This window comes from Engystomops pustulosus, chromosome 1, assembly GCF_040894005.1.
Source record: "Engystomops pustulosus chromosome 1, aEngPut4.maternal, whole genome shotgun sequence".
NCBI lineage: Eukaryota > Metazoa > Chordata > Amphibia > Anura > Leptodactylidae > Engystomops > Engystomops pustulosus.
In genome coordinates this window covers 243,111,754-243,126,853 of record NC_092411.1, presented here as the reverse complement: position 1 = coordinate 243,126,853, position 15,100 = coordinate 243,111,754, and the positions used below count along the sequence as shown (strand labels likewise).

The window sequence follows — 15,100 nt, the reverse complement described above, 5'->3', positions numbered from 1 at the left end:
CTGTAGCCAGACATCTTGATACAACACAAATAACTGTTGACACATAGACAATCAGTCACACACACACACATACACATACCAGCACGCTCAGTCTCCATCATGGAGAGGAGTATATATCACATGTGATTATAAGGCAGTATGGGGAGTCGCGCACCATCTGGACCAGATGCGATCAAACTTCTGGGGACACTTCCTGTTGGTATACAGGGACCGGTAGTGGGGAATGACACTGTTAATGAGTAATATCCATCTTTTTAATGGAGGGGGCTCCTGGTCCTTCCAGGTCATCACCACCACTTTTCGGGCGTAGTATAAGACAAACCTAAAGAAAATTTTGTCATAGTGGCCATTGACAACTTCGTTTATGATGCCGAGGAGACACACAGAGGGAGACAGTAAGCGTGGGAAATCAAAATGCAGATTTAGGAATTCCAGCACTTCGGACCAGAAGACAAGAACCCTAGGGCAGGACCAGACACAATGCAGGAAGGATCCGACTTCAGCCTGACAGCGAAAGCAAAGGTCATTGGGCATTGCTCCCATGCGGAATAATCTAGCAGGGGTGAAGTATACAGTGCTGTGGTTGGTTGAAAAAAGGGGAGCCCTTAGGACTTAAGTGCTCTATGGGAACCTGTCTTAGATTAATTTTTTTGAAACTGCAGCGACAGGTTCCCTTTAACTATGCCGATCTGCAGATTCCAATAAATAATAATATTAATGGACATTAGATCCTATTTCAATGAGTATTCTGACGATCAACAAGGAGTTATCCACCAAAAACAGTGTAATTCAAGCAAAGCAGGGAAGAGCTACTCCCGACCACAGATGCAGCAACACCTAAACCCGCTACACATTTTTCATTGTTTACCAGCAAAACATGTAATTGGGAACAAGCAACACAAGTTAATAGGGCTAAAATCTTGTGGTCATGTGAACACAGCCCAAGCCACAGAATTTTCACAGTAAACTTGTAGATGACCACAAAGTGGAATTGAGCCTTCAGCAAAAGGAGAATAATTAGAATGACACTAACAGAAGAAAATAAATCCGCTTCCACGTGTATCCTATGTCACTCAATGCCTTGTAAGAAGGTTTCCACCTTTCACCTTCACTGAATTGGCTTTGGAAAGTAGATTACAGAACTAATCTGGTCCCAGGGTGTTTGATCCAATGACCATTCTCTTTATAGAGCTGCAGATACAGCAAGAGACTTGTCCCACAGTTCTATATCAATGTGTCATATTCATACAACTATGGGTTTTAAAGATTTAAGATCACTTTAGATTTATCACTTGCAATATGTGTTTTATAAGGTTTGTTTCAATGACTAGTACACAACCCTTATAAAATGGGTACAGAATGTATTCAGATTCCTTGGATTTTTTCACTCTATTTCATTGCAGCCAATTGGTAGGATCAAAAGAGTAAGTTTTATTTGCTCGTTAATGGACACTCCGCCCCCATCTTGAAAGAAAAAAAAGAAAAATGTTGATATTATTGCTAATTTATTCTATCTAATCAACATTAGAGACAAAATAATGACAAGTATACAGAACAGCAGTATGAAAATGTGTCGCTCTGGGGTACACAGATCATCCATGATGGCGCTTGGGCATCGGCTCCGTGTCCCGGTCCGTCGCAGGCATCGTGACGTTAGCTGCACTATGACATTCTAGTGTGCCACCCTCGGCTTATACTCGAGTCAATAAATTTTCCTAGTATTTTTATGTTAAAATTAGGGGTCTCTGCTTATAATCGAGTATATACGGTACACTCTATACAACTTGCAATGATTATTTGACACAAATAGGTGACCAGTATGAAGACAAGAATAATGCATTTGGTAAGAGAACAAGACACATATGGGGAAAAGGGATGAAACACTGGAGGGAGGTAGACATGGATGTTGGGTCATAGGTGAACAGGCCACGCTCTATAAAAGTTTAAAGGAACTGGTCTTGAAAACCCTCAAGATCCTGGAAAAATTTTCCATGGGGTCCAAATTGTAACGGTCAGATAAAATGAAGTTCCTGTATGAACTGGATCCACCGTAGGGGGCTGGGGACTTTTCCAATGCCTCGAGATCAGTGTATGTGCCACTGTCAAGAAATGGCAGGGTAAGCCTTTTTAAAGAAGGAGATGGAGCTTGGTATAATCAAGAGAAGGGTCATTTGAGGAGAAGCCGAGACCCTTTCACCAGTTGTTTGGTGAAAAATATCAAAGACCCTCACCCAGAAGAGCCGGAGCACAAGGCAGCTCCACCAAATAGGAAAGATCCCATGGAGTTGCCAAGGACATCTATACAGTCTGGAAATCTTAGAGTTTTTTTTTCCTGAGCATTACAGGGAAATTGGCAATTTATGGGAGAAGATAAAGTATTTTTCCACGTCTGCATCTTGTGTTAATTTATTAAACAAGAAAAAACTGAAATATGACATGGTCATAAGTATTCAGCCCCTTTGCAAAGTATTGAGTAGAAGAACCTTTAGAGCTACAACATCCATGAGTCTTCTTGGGAATGATGTAACAATGGTTTTTCACACCTAGGTTATGGGGATCCTCTGCCTTTCTTCCTTGTAGATCCTCTCCAGTTCCCTCAGTTTGGGTGGTGAACGTTGATGAAAGCCATTTTCAAGTCTTTCCAGAGATGCTCAATTGGGTTTAGGTTAGGCCTCTGGCTGGGACAGTCAAAAATGGTCCCATAGATGTTCTGAAACCACGGTTTTGTTATTTTTGCTTTGTGCTTAGGGTCTTGTTGGAAGGTGAAGCTTCGGCCCAGTCTGAGGTCCAGAGCACTCTGGAAGAGGTTTTCATCCAGGATAACTCTATACTAGCAACCAGTCACCTGTGCTCTGCAGCTGAAAAACACCCCCATAGCATGAAGCTTCCACCACCATGTGTCACTGTTGGGATTGTATTTGGTAGGTGATGAACTGTGCCTGGTTTTCACCACACATACTGCTTAGAATTAACACCAAAAAGTTTAATCTTTGTCTCATCAGACCAGAGAATTATTTCTCACGGTCTAGGAAACTTTTATGTGTTTTTTGTGCACACAGTATGCAGATTTCATATGTCTTGCACTAAGGAGAGGCTTCTCTCAGCACAACCCCCCATAAAGTCCCAACTGCTGGAGGGTTGCAGTCAGAGGTCGCACTAACATTTTTCCAGAAGGGTAAAAATACTCCTCTCACCATTTTTGAGGAGTATTTTTACCCGAGGAGGAGTATGAAAATTTCGGTAATACACATAGCACACTCACACAACACACACACTCACAGCACACACTCCCCACTCACAGCACACACTCACGGCACACAACACAACACACACTCCCCACTCACCGCAGAGCACACACTCACACTGCACACACTCCCCTCTCACAGCACACACCACAACTCCGCACACAACACACTCTGCACACACTACACTCACAACACACACTCACACTGCACAGCACACACACTACACTCACCCGGCACTGCTCTTAGGCCCCGTCGATCACAAACGCAGGCAGCTGCGGGCAGGTAGAGATGGAGCAGGACGGGGAGCAGCAGCTTCGTGGCCCACATGCAGTGGCATAACTAGAAGAGGCTGGGCCCCATGCAGAAGTTTGTCATGGGGCCCAGCCTCTTCTAGTTACGCCACTGCATGTGGGCCACGAAGCTGCTGCTCCCCGTCCTGCTCCATCTCTACCTGCCCGCAGCTGCCTGCGTTTGTGATCGACGGGGCCTAAGAGCAGTGCCGGGTGAGTGTAGTGTGTGCTGTGCAGTGTGAGTGTGTGTTGTGAGTGTAGTGTGTGCAGTGCTGTGATGTGTGCGCCGTGACAGCGGGCACACGGGACAGGAGGAGGGGGTGAGCGATGCTTACCCCCTCATACATACAGCATGTACACACATACAGTATATACAGACACGCTGCATACACAAAACAAATACGCATACGTACAGCATAAACACACACAGCATATTCATACACTCACAGTGCACACGCACACGCCATACACTCACACAGCATATTCATACACTCACAGTGCACACGCCATACACTCACACAGCATATTCATACACTCACAGTGCACACGCACACGCCATACACTCACACAGCATATTCATACACTCACAGTGCACACACACCATACACTCACAGTGCACACACACCCGCACACACCATACACTCACACAGCATATTCATACACTCACAGTGCACACGCACACCCGCACACGCCATACTCGCACAGCATATTCATACACACACCATACACTCACACAGCATATTCATACACTCACAGTGCACACACACCCGCACACGCCATACAGTCACACAGCATATTCATACACGCACAGTGCACACACACCATACACTCACACAGCATATTCATACACGCACAGTGCACACACACCATACAGTCACACAGCATATTCATACACGCACAGTGCACACACACCATATTCATACACGCACAGTGCACACACACCATACACTCACACAGCATATTCATACACGCACAGTGCACACACACCCGCCATACACTCACACAGCATATTCATACACGCACAGTGCACACACACCGTACACTCACAGTGCAACTGCACATACCATGCACAAACAGCCCATACTCTCACACAGCACATACACTCACAGGGTGCACACACACCATATACACAACACAGCACACACACACACCACAGCACACATACAGACACAACACAGCACATGCACAACACATACACACAGCACATACATAGAGGGACTTACAGTCGGCTGTCTGTCGCATTCGGGCGCAGGAGCCGGGAAGCAGAGAAGCCGAGGGGAGCGGAGGAGCCAAGCAGCGGACGAGGGGGGAGGGGATCAGGGGATAGCGGAGAGCTGGGGAAAGAGCGGCATTTGTGACAGCCCCGCCCCCCCTTCTGATGGGCCCGGTCTCAATGGCGACCGCGGACGGTACGCCACTGCCCACATGTCTCCCCTGGGGCGGGTGCTCTCACTCCGGCCCGCCCCCAGTCACGTGTCCCGCTGAACGGCCCGGCGCGCGCTGCGATCGCGCTACTGACATTTACCTCTTTTGCAGCGCGCGCCGGGCCGTTCTGCCTGCGCGCTACAGGGAATAATTGCCAAGCGTAACTTTACGCATGGCAATTATTTTGGGGGGTAATGGCGCCTCATCACGCGTCTATGACGCGTGGTGAGGCGTTAATGCGACCTCTGGTTGCAGTGATAGGTGACTTTGTGGAACTTTCTCCCATCTCCCTACTACATCTCTGGAGCTCAGCAGCAGTGATCTAAGAGTTCTTCTTTACCTCTCTCACCAAGGCTCTTCTCCCACAATTGCTTAGTTTGGCTGGATGGCCAGGACGAGGAAGAGTTTTGGTTATCCCAAACTTCTTCCATTTAAAGATTATGGAGGCCACTGTGCTCTTAGGAACCTTGTGTTACAGAAATTCTTGCCACAATTTTGTCTCTGAGCTCCTTGGGAAGTTCCTTAGACCTTCATGATTCTCATGTGCTCCGACAGGCACTGTGAGGTTTTATATAGACAGATGTATGCCTTTCCTATTCAAGCCCAATCAATTTAATTAAACACAACTGGACGCCAATGAAGGAGTAGAACAATCTCAGAAGTTAAAAAAGGAATGTCAAACCAAAGGGTCTGAATAATTATGACTGATATTTCAGTTTTTCTTGTTTAATAAATTAGCAAAAAGATCTACATTTCAGGTTTTTTTTTAACTTTTTTGATCTTACCAATTGGCTCCAATGAAACAAACTTTCCGTACCCACTGTATATTTCTTTGGCCTCGTATGCACAGCAGAGAATTCCACATATCAAATCAGTGAGCTGCAAAACTTCTAAAAAAATTCTAAAATTTATATCCACTAGTGACGTTTACAGAATAAAGATAATTTTTAACCCCTTACTTTACAATTTTTTCTCATTTTTCTCGCTGTTTTAGCTCACTGATGGTCAGTGTAATATTCCAGGGTGCAAACAGGGACTCTCTAAGCAGACACATTATGATCCATCTAGTTCTGCGAGCTGAAAATGTAGTTAGATTATCAGGGTACAGGGTCTATGTACACTTTCATTTAGCTTCTGAACATTGTACTAGTATCTGACACACAGAAAGAGAGATGAGAGATTAAAGATGAGATGATGAGATGCATGAGATGGATATTACACACAATGACAGTCAGCTTTCATACATCTCTGCAATTCCACAACACACTAGGAGATCTAATGTGCCTCCCTCCCCCACCTCAGGTAAAGAACTTATCTGCCAGTAGCTCTCCTCACAATGCTATGTGTTGCGTTTGCTGGCAGGAAGTCAGTGAGTGTCAGTGTGAGCTTGTCCTGAAATGAAGGGGGGAGTGGCTAGAGGTAGAGAGCAGAGAAGAGCTCAGCTTCCTGGGATGCAGGGACTGGCAAGATTAAGACATGTTTAGAGGTGTGGCACGTTCCCTGTGATGCACAATGGACTGTGAATGTGTCCAATAGAAGTCAATGGGGCTGTGGGTTAGCAGTTGTTTGTGTGCCTAATTCCCCACCAAAGCACACTTTCGTGTGCATGAGTACTAGGAGGTTCTGCAGGTGCTAAGGTGTGTATGATGTGGTTCTGCAGCCTGAAAAGCAATTTATTAATTATTAATTTAACAAGTATGTGTTGAGGGGGGGCACTTTTCTAAAACCAAATAGCCTAGAAACTGACCTGTCTGGTGTCATTGGATGCATCAGGCAGTCACACTGACAACCTGATCCTGTATTGTGACAGGGGGCCGATAAAAACCAGCCCTCTTTCACAGCACCGTGCACACTAATGCCAGGGGATCCAGTCATATCATCAGGATTCCAGGAGCAAACGGGGTTAATAGACATGCAGGGAAGAAGCCACGTGCTTCCTCTCTGCATGTCTGTTTGTGATGATCACTAATGGGCCGATACCATTACCATGACTGCTACATGTGACCTGCATATAAAAAATGCAGGAAACACATAAAGGCCTCCTATATTAATGCACCAGTTATCTGTCTGACTTTGCACTGAAAATAACCAGCAAAATACTTGCACATGGATTCATAAAGTGTCTGCGCCGGTTTTGTGTCATGGCTGCACTGTGTCCGACAAGAGGGGTGTTGGTGCTTCGTCGGACTGTGCACCACAATTCTGCAGCATGAACCAAGCGCACCAAAAAAAATGGTGCATTCTGCAGTGCAGGGGCGCCAGATTACTGAAGATTGTATGAATCTGTTATACACTGCATCCTCTACAGGCAAACTTCACGTAGTGCAGTTTGCATTATTTTTGATAAATGTGGGCCAATGCGCTCACTGCCAATTCATGACCCAGGTCAAAATTTAAAGTAATAAATAAAAGTTAATTGTAAAAAAAAAAAAAAATTAAATGAAGGCCTGCAGTGTCCACCACTACTTGGCTAGGGGTGCTGCGGTGATCACCACTGCCTGGTCTGGCTGCCTTTATAAGTAGCCATTTACAGGCAGTCCCCGGGTTACATACCAGATAGGGTCTGGAGGTTTGTTCTTAAGTTGAATTTGTATGTAAGTCTGTATATTTATATAACTGTATATTTTATAATGGTAGACCCAGACAAAAAAATTTTTGGCCCCAGTGACAATTGGAGTTTAAATATTTTTTGCTGTAATGGGACCAATGATTATCCATGAAGCTTCATTACAGACTCCTTACAGCTGATTATTGCAGCCTGGGAGTATAGTAAAGCATTCAGAAAGCTTCACCAGAGGTCAGAGGGGTCTGTCTGTAACTATGGGTTGTCTGTAAGTCGGGCGTCCTTAAGTAGGGGACCGCCTGTACTTCCATTTAAGCTCCTATGTAGTATTTCTATTACTGAAAATATTGTACTCCTTGGCTAAAAATACTCCTCAAAAATTGTAGGAGGAGCATTCTCACTCTCCTGGAAATTTTGTGTGACCTCTGCCCCCTTTGTTCTTTTCCTCACAAGCCTCTGAATTCTAACTTGCTAACAAGTTGGACAGAAGCTCACTGATGTGACAGGTTACAGATACGCTCTATGGAGAGCGGAGGGGGTAAAGAGCAGTTAGGCTTTCACCCAAAAGCACAGAGAGGATAGAACATTTACAGACAGAATATCCATTAGAAAATTAAGATTACAAAACACACAATGACAGGCAAAGTGTTACTCCTTAAGTTAATTTAAGAGTAAAGTACATAGAAATGCACAATTTAAATTATCAGTCTACAGAGAAAAGGCTAGAGGACTTGCAGTTCCCCGTTTTGCCAACTGTTCATGGGGGTGGGGGTGGGTTGGGGGTTGGGCTGCCAAGACTCCCCACAGATATATAGTGGAAATTGTGGATACTGCATATTGTGGATCAATATGGATTATGGGAATATTCCTTTAAAAAGCTTAAAGGACATCTACCACCAGGATAAAGAATTGTAAACCAACCACACTGACACACCGGTGAGTGCCCCCTATGATAGGTCCAGCTTTTCTTTTAGCTTCTTAGGACCTTGTTTTTACAATAAAAACGTTTCACAAATTATGCAAATGAGCCTTAGGGACTCTATAGATGTCAATGGACCTTGGAGCCCAAAAGACTCTTTGGCATAATTTTTTTTTTATATATAATTGTATTTTTATTATCATTTTTCAAAGAAATGTAACAGAAAAGTTAACATGTACATATTTCACAATAAAGTTTTTCAACAACAATACAACCGAAAGACAAGTTTTGTCCCAAAAGATATTAACAGCTTAAATCTTCCATTTGTGTATCAGGACACTAAGCCTGACCGTGCAGTGTTTTTTTGGTATTTAAACATTTGCCAAGGATGGCATCAGCATTACGCCTAATTGGTTGAAGCGGGTTGGGGGGGGGGGATATCAACGAAAGACAGTCATACAAACTCACCATGACAACAATTAACAGTTGGGTAAAAACAAAAAGGGATGACCATATCACTCTCCTCCCCCTGCTCGCTCCTCTATCCAGTAGCGGTCCCAACATTCCCAAGTTTTATCGAACAATGGGATACGATTATTCAAGGAGGCAGTCAGATACTCCATACTACGAGTTTCCCTTACCCTAGAGAGAAGGTCCATTCGGGAGGGGGGCTTGTCTTTTCCAGAATTGTGCTATCAGCCACCTTGCGGCTGTGAGTATGTGCAGGCTCAATTTTGTAGCCGTCTTGGCCATGGGCTGAGGAGAGACATTCAGCAAGTAATATAAATGGGGAGAGTGGAATGTCCACCGCTACAACCTCCCGCAGGAGAGACCTAACCTCCTGCCAGAAAAGCTGCACCAATGGACACGTCCAGAAGATGTGTTGAAGAGTTCCCCCAGTCGAGCCACATCGCCAGCAAGTATCCGGTGTATCTGGAAAGAGCCTGTGTAACAAGGACGGGGTATGATACCACTGCAACATTAGTTTGTACGGATTCTCCTTATGTGTAGCACACAAGGAGGTTTTAGCCGCTCTATTCCAGATCAGTTGCCATGTGTCTTGAGATATTGGGTTCCCCACTATGCTCTCACATTTGGCCATGTACGGGTGTGCAATAAGTTTATCTGAGCTTGGGTGTAATAGGATCATATAGATGTCTGATATAAGGCCAGAAGTGTGGGTGGCGGTTTTGCAGATGTGCTCAAATGTGGTGGGCGCCGAAACCGTCTTAGTACTGTTCAAGGACTGTAAAAAGTGCCTAATTCGAATGTAGTGAAAATTTGCCGTATGCGGGAGATGGAATTTATACTGTAAGGCAGTGAAAGGTAAAATCTTCCTGTCTCGGTAGTCCACAATATCTGCAAACCTAAACAATCCCTTCTCGTGCCAGGGTTTAATTTCCTGCCCAGCCCCGGCCTGTTGCATGAGGGGGGTGTGTAAGAAAGATTGCATGGGAGAGCACTGAGAGACCAGTGGAAACCTGGCCAAACAGGCCCTCCACAATTTAATTGTGAATGAGATGGGGCCTAATTGGGAGTCAGGTAACGCAGGCACCTCTTTAGGCCAGAGGTAAGAGTTAGGGTGAAAAGGAGCCAACCACAATTTCTCTATCTCCATCCATTTGGAGAATGCCAGCAAGGTGGACCATGCTGGGATGCGCCGCAAAATGTGTTGCCCAGTAGTATCTGGTTATATCCGGTACCGATAGGCCGCCCTTCGATTTATGAGCGAATAGGACAGTCTTGGAGATTCTATGTCTCTTTTTTGCCCAGATAAAGTGTACTATTGATGCTTGCAGAGACCTCAGAGCACCCAACGGGACTGGGACTGGTAAGGTTTCAAAGAGGTAAAGCAGCTTGGGCAAGATGGTCATTTTAACCGCTGCTATCCTGCCAAAGAGGGAGAGGGGGAGACTGTTCCAATTGTCGAGCAGAGTCCTTATTTCCCGGAAACTGCCGGGGAAGTTCTGTACATAGAGCGTATTGTAAGAGGGGGTCAATAGTATCCCCAAATACTTAATAGCATCTGCTTTCCAATTATATCTGAATGTGGTTTTCAGTTGGTCTACAAGTGGTTGGTCAAGGTTAAGAGGCAAGGCCTCCGTTTTTTAAGTGTTTACTTTATAACCAGAAAGACGGCCATACAGCTGCAGCCGTGCCTGTAAGTTGGGTAAAGAGATTAGAGGTTGGGTTATAGTAAGTAGGATATCATCCGCAAGACAGTTTGAATTCCTTGTCTTTGACCATAATACCATGGATATTAGGGTCTTGTCGGATGATGGAGGCCAAAGGCTCAATACAAAGTATGAACAGGAGAGGAGAAAGTGGGCAACCCTGGCGGGTACCGTTCCTTAGCCGCAGAGGTGGGGAGGACGTATGTGGGAGCTTAATTTCAGCTGTGGGATTTGAATATAGCCCCCTCAAGGCCTGTAGAAAGGGACTTCTTATTCCAATGTGTTCAAGCACTTGAAACATAAAGGGCCAGCTGAGGCGATCAAACGCCTTCTCAGCGTCTAAACTGAGGATCAGAGCCTGGTCATTTTGTTTATTAACTACATCTATGAGATCAATTGTTCTCCTCGTGTTGTCACCACCTTGCCGTCCTGGTACAAAGCCTACCTGGTCGTTATGGATTACTTGAGGGATCCACTGAATCAGACGATTGGCCAACAATTTTGTAAAAATTTTTAAATCTGCGTTCAAAAGTGCAATCAGTCTATAATTGGCACAATCAGTTGCATCTTTCCTGGGCTTGGGGATAAGAGTGATATAAGAATACGTAAAAGTTGTAGGCATGGGTTCACCTTGTCATTGGCATAATTTTTAAAATATTTTTCTTAAAAACAAAGGCATACGAAGCTACAAGAAGAGCAGATCATGCCAGAGTAGGCACACACCAGTAGTGTGCTTGGTTTACAATCCTTCATCCGGTGGTAGATTTCCTTTAATGCAAGCTAAATTTTGATAGAAATGGAAGTGTTTCCATGTACTATTATTCCCTTCTGGTCCCCGCTGTTATGTGTTATCACTTCAGGTGCCAACAGACTGAAGATTCGTTACTGTAAAAATGGCGCCCTCAGCTCTGGCGAGTAGTAGTTTTTTCTTTATTAATACAACACTATCCGCTTATGGGTTTTCCCCAAATGTTTGGAAAAACAAAACCTTTAATGAGTATTAAAAGCCTTTTTTTTTTTTGCTATGGCCGCTTCCAATTTTGGAGGAACACTCTTTAGATAAACCCATCCCTGTATTAATAGCCAAAGTTTAGTATTAAGATGTGCAACAATTTAATAGAATTGGGAAATGACCATGAGCTCCTCCCCATAAACCATATGAAGAAATGTATTGATGAAGAATAAAAGGAGAAAACTTACCTTTCAGAAGTTGGTTTAGGTCCATTGCATCCTGTAAAGCCTTTGGGTCGGATTTGCCATCAAGTTCAGGATCTGGGTTTCAAAACACAAAAAAAATTGTGCATAGGAGTGAGCTAAAAATATAGGGCTACAACCTCTATAGAGGACAATTTCCTCTGTTACACATGTGATGATTACATAACATTAGTGGATATATGATAAGTAATAATGAAGTTTGATTACCATACGACTCCTGTCTGACGTTCTCCTGTCGCTGTACTTTAGATTTCAGCGCTTCGCTAGTAGCCGCTATGTCAAATGACTGTATTGGGCTGATGTCAGGGGTGGAGAGCGGGGTCACATCAGTGACCGTGTCCTCGGATTCATCAACATAGTCTCTGAGGTCTCTCCCCGTTGGTCTATGTGATCGCCGCTCAGGAGAACATAGAGAAGGAGCCGCCCTATCTTTGGATGATGGATAGGATCTTGAGGTGTGGTCATCTGATGTGGTGTCGGAAAACTCTGTATCAGAGCTGGAGATGGAAGAAGGAAAGTCTCTGCTGTATTTTCCCACGCTTTTCTTCCCTAGGTTTGTCTGTTTGGCAGGCTTTGGCCTAGAGCTCCGGCTCTCCTCCTCACTACTGTCATCTTCATCTGGGTAGTAATTATCTTCAAAGTCTCGTCTTATCTGGGGGATTCCAGTTGGAATCGTAGCTTCTATTTTCAAGCTTAGAGCAGAGCCCCTACCGGATTTTACAGCACTGCTGGGTCTCGGGGCCTCCAGGGATAACACAGGCTCTGGATGGGTCTTAGGTTTGGATTCCTTTGAGATCTCTTCAGTCTCTTTTCTGTCTGGTCTGTGTGCACCACTGCTTCCACTATCCTCCGAGTCAGAAGCTGGTTTATTGTGCTTGTGCTCATACGTGACGGGTCCGGATGTACCGACACTTTGCCCTTTCGGTTCCTCGTTATCATCACTGTCAAAAAAGGAGTGATCCACTTCCCCATCATCCGAAAGATTTCCATAGCGATCCATAGTGCTATATAGACTCAGTATCTGGAGATAAGGGAAACACACAGAATTGTGTCTGAGCCCCAATTCTATATACAAGCACAAAAAGTCTTTAAAAGGCTCCACCTTCTAGAACCTTCTTTGATCTGGTACCAAACAAGCCCCCCCACCCCAACCTCACCTACACTCCATACATTTGTTTGGAACTCTGAAAGTTTGCCAACTCAGCTAACTGCAGCAACCCCACAAACCAATGGAGTGGAAGTTCATCTGCATGACCACCATGCTATTTGGACAGTACTATGGGCCCCAGTAAAAATAACGAACATCCTACACTGAGCTGTTTCCCGTTTAACATGACGCCTCCAATCCCTGCCGGCCTCGGTATACATAGGCCAAGAGGTGAAGCGGCATCGACACGGTAGACTCCTGCTAAAGCCTAATACAAACTACAGAGCCAAGTGTAGCGGGTGTGTGGTGTCCACCTGACGTCACGGCTGACCCCATGTATACAGACACAGGCCAGTCAGGATAGAAGTCGCCTCCTGTTATATTTATTACAAGTGGGTGTCATAGTATAAATAAATAACAACTCTAGACAATCAGTTTATATTCCAGCGAGCTGAAATATCTCCTTTTACAAGAATTGGAGAAAAAAAACGGTCCTGCCCGATGAAGGCAGCTGCAGGGAAGAGGGAGCTCATGAATGCAATGCCCCACAATCATCTACATGGCCACGAGTAGAACAGTGGGAATTTCCCCAATGTGGGTCTAATAAAGGATTATCTTATAAGGAAAGCATCATTGCCAGACAAGAGAAATTGGGCCTAAAGTAAATTGAGTCACAGGAAATTCACAAATCTATAAGGATAATATAAGGCCCTTAAGGTCTTCATTTCTGGGAAATTCAGTGGTAACATGTGGGGTAACATATATACTATAAGCATATATGGACGTATAAGCAGATTATCTGGATTGATCATTGCGTTATGCACTTGCACAATTTCACCCAGATTTTGCAGATTAACCTGTGACACCCAATATTTATGTAGGTTTTTCTATTAGATCATATTAGAGGGTGTATGACATGTCCTTGGTGATGCTCAGTCACTGATTAATGAACACATTGTATCACAACATATAGTGCGGTTTTAGTGACTACAATGTGAGCTAATCGCCTCCTGACATCATTCAGCCTTACACACTGTATCCATGGCATGATATATACTAGAGGTCAGCCATTTTTATACACTACACTGTGCACACACGTCCCCTGTTCTTATATCAGTACAGATCCATCACATATGTGTAGGGCGCTGTACACACAGAAGCGGCTCCGCACTGACAGCTGTCACCCAGTGCTGTAGGTGAGGACGCATCAGGTCTCCATGGAGACAGTGGGAGGGCGGAGCTGTGGTCAGTACTGCGGTCGGGCACACACTATATTACAATTCACTTACACGTAGATCAGGAGGAAGATCACAAAACCGCACACTTACCTGTTCCCTCCACAAACGCACAAAAGCCGCACGGCAGGACTCTGCGCTGTACGCGGTCCGCTCACAGCTCCTCCACCGCGCGCTCTACTCACGACTCTAGCTTTCCGCACAACATAGCTCCAGTCTAGCAGTGAAGCCACGCCCCCAAGACGTCACTTCCGCCATCAGGAAGCTGCGCAAGCGCCATCTTTCTTTCGGGCACAGAAGGGAACGCGCATGCGTACAATGTGCTGTGTATGGAATGTGATTGTGCCCTACTTCTTAGCCAAACATTATAGAAAATACACAAATGAAAAATATATTTTTTTTTGGGGTATTACTAAAAAAAAAAAAAGGTTCTGTATAGGAGTATATTGGTATGTAAAGTCGGAATTGAAAATATGTTTCACTTTGTTACAAATAATGATATCACAAAACCGCAATAATGCGCAATAATGCTAGCTGCACGCCTGTATTGTGCACTGTATTTTTGTGAGGAATTTTACATGGAAAATTCTGTAACATATTACAATATCATTAAAGTAAATGTGATGCCATCATGGCTCTATTCATTGGTGGGAGTCACACCTTTATGAGCACGGAGCAGGGCTGATCTTTGACTGATCACATACTGTTGAAAAGAGGCCGTGGTTTTCCTTATCCCATATATTATGATGACGCCATTGCACCTGCCGGAACTACACACAAAAACAGAAGTGGAGGAAGCCGGACTTCTGCAGGGAACAAGGAGAGGTGAGTATCTGATGTTAATTGTATTTTTTATACAGCAAAAAGGAAAGAAGGGGCCACAAAAT

General features: G+C 44.5%; 1 protein-coding gene across 1 annotated transcript in view; it reads right to left on the bottom strand.

Moving 5' to 3' along the window:
* The window catches only part of CFAP97 (cilia and flagella associated protein 97), a 28,997-nt gene extending 14,531 nt beyond the window's left edge, over nt 1-14,466 (bottom strand). Inside the window, exons 1-3 of the mRNA XM_072122911.1 lie at nt 14,307-14,466; nt 12,039-12,852; nt 11,817-11,888 (exon numbers count right to left, since the gene is read on the bottom strand). Coding sequence (XP_071979012.1) covers nt 11,817-11,888; nt 12,039-12,831 — 865 coding nt within the window. The 5' untranslated portion in view covers nt 12,832-12,852; nt 14,307-14,466. The remainder of the gene's footprint in view (nt 1-11,816; nt 11,889-12,038; nt 12,853-14,306) is intronic.
* Nucleotides 14,467-15,100: the final 634 nt, after the last annotated feature.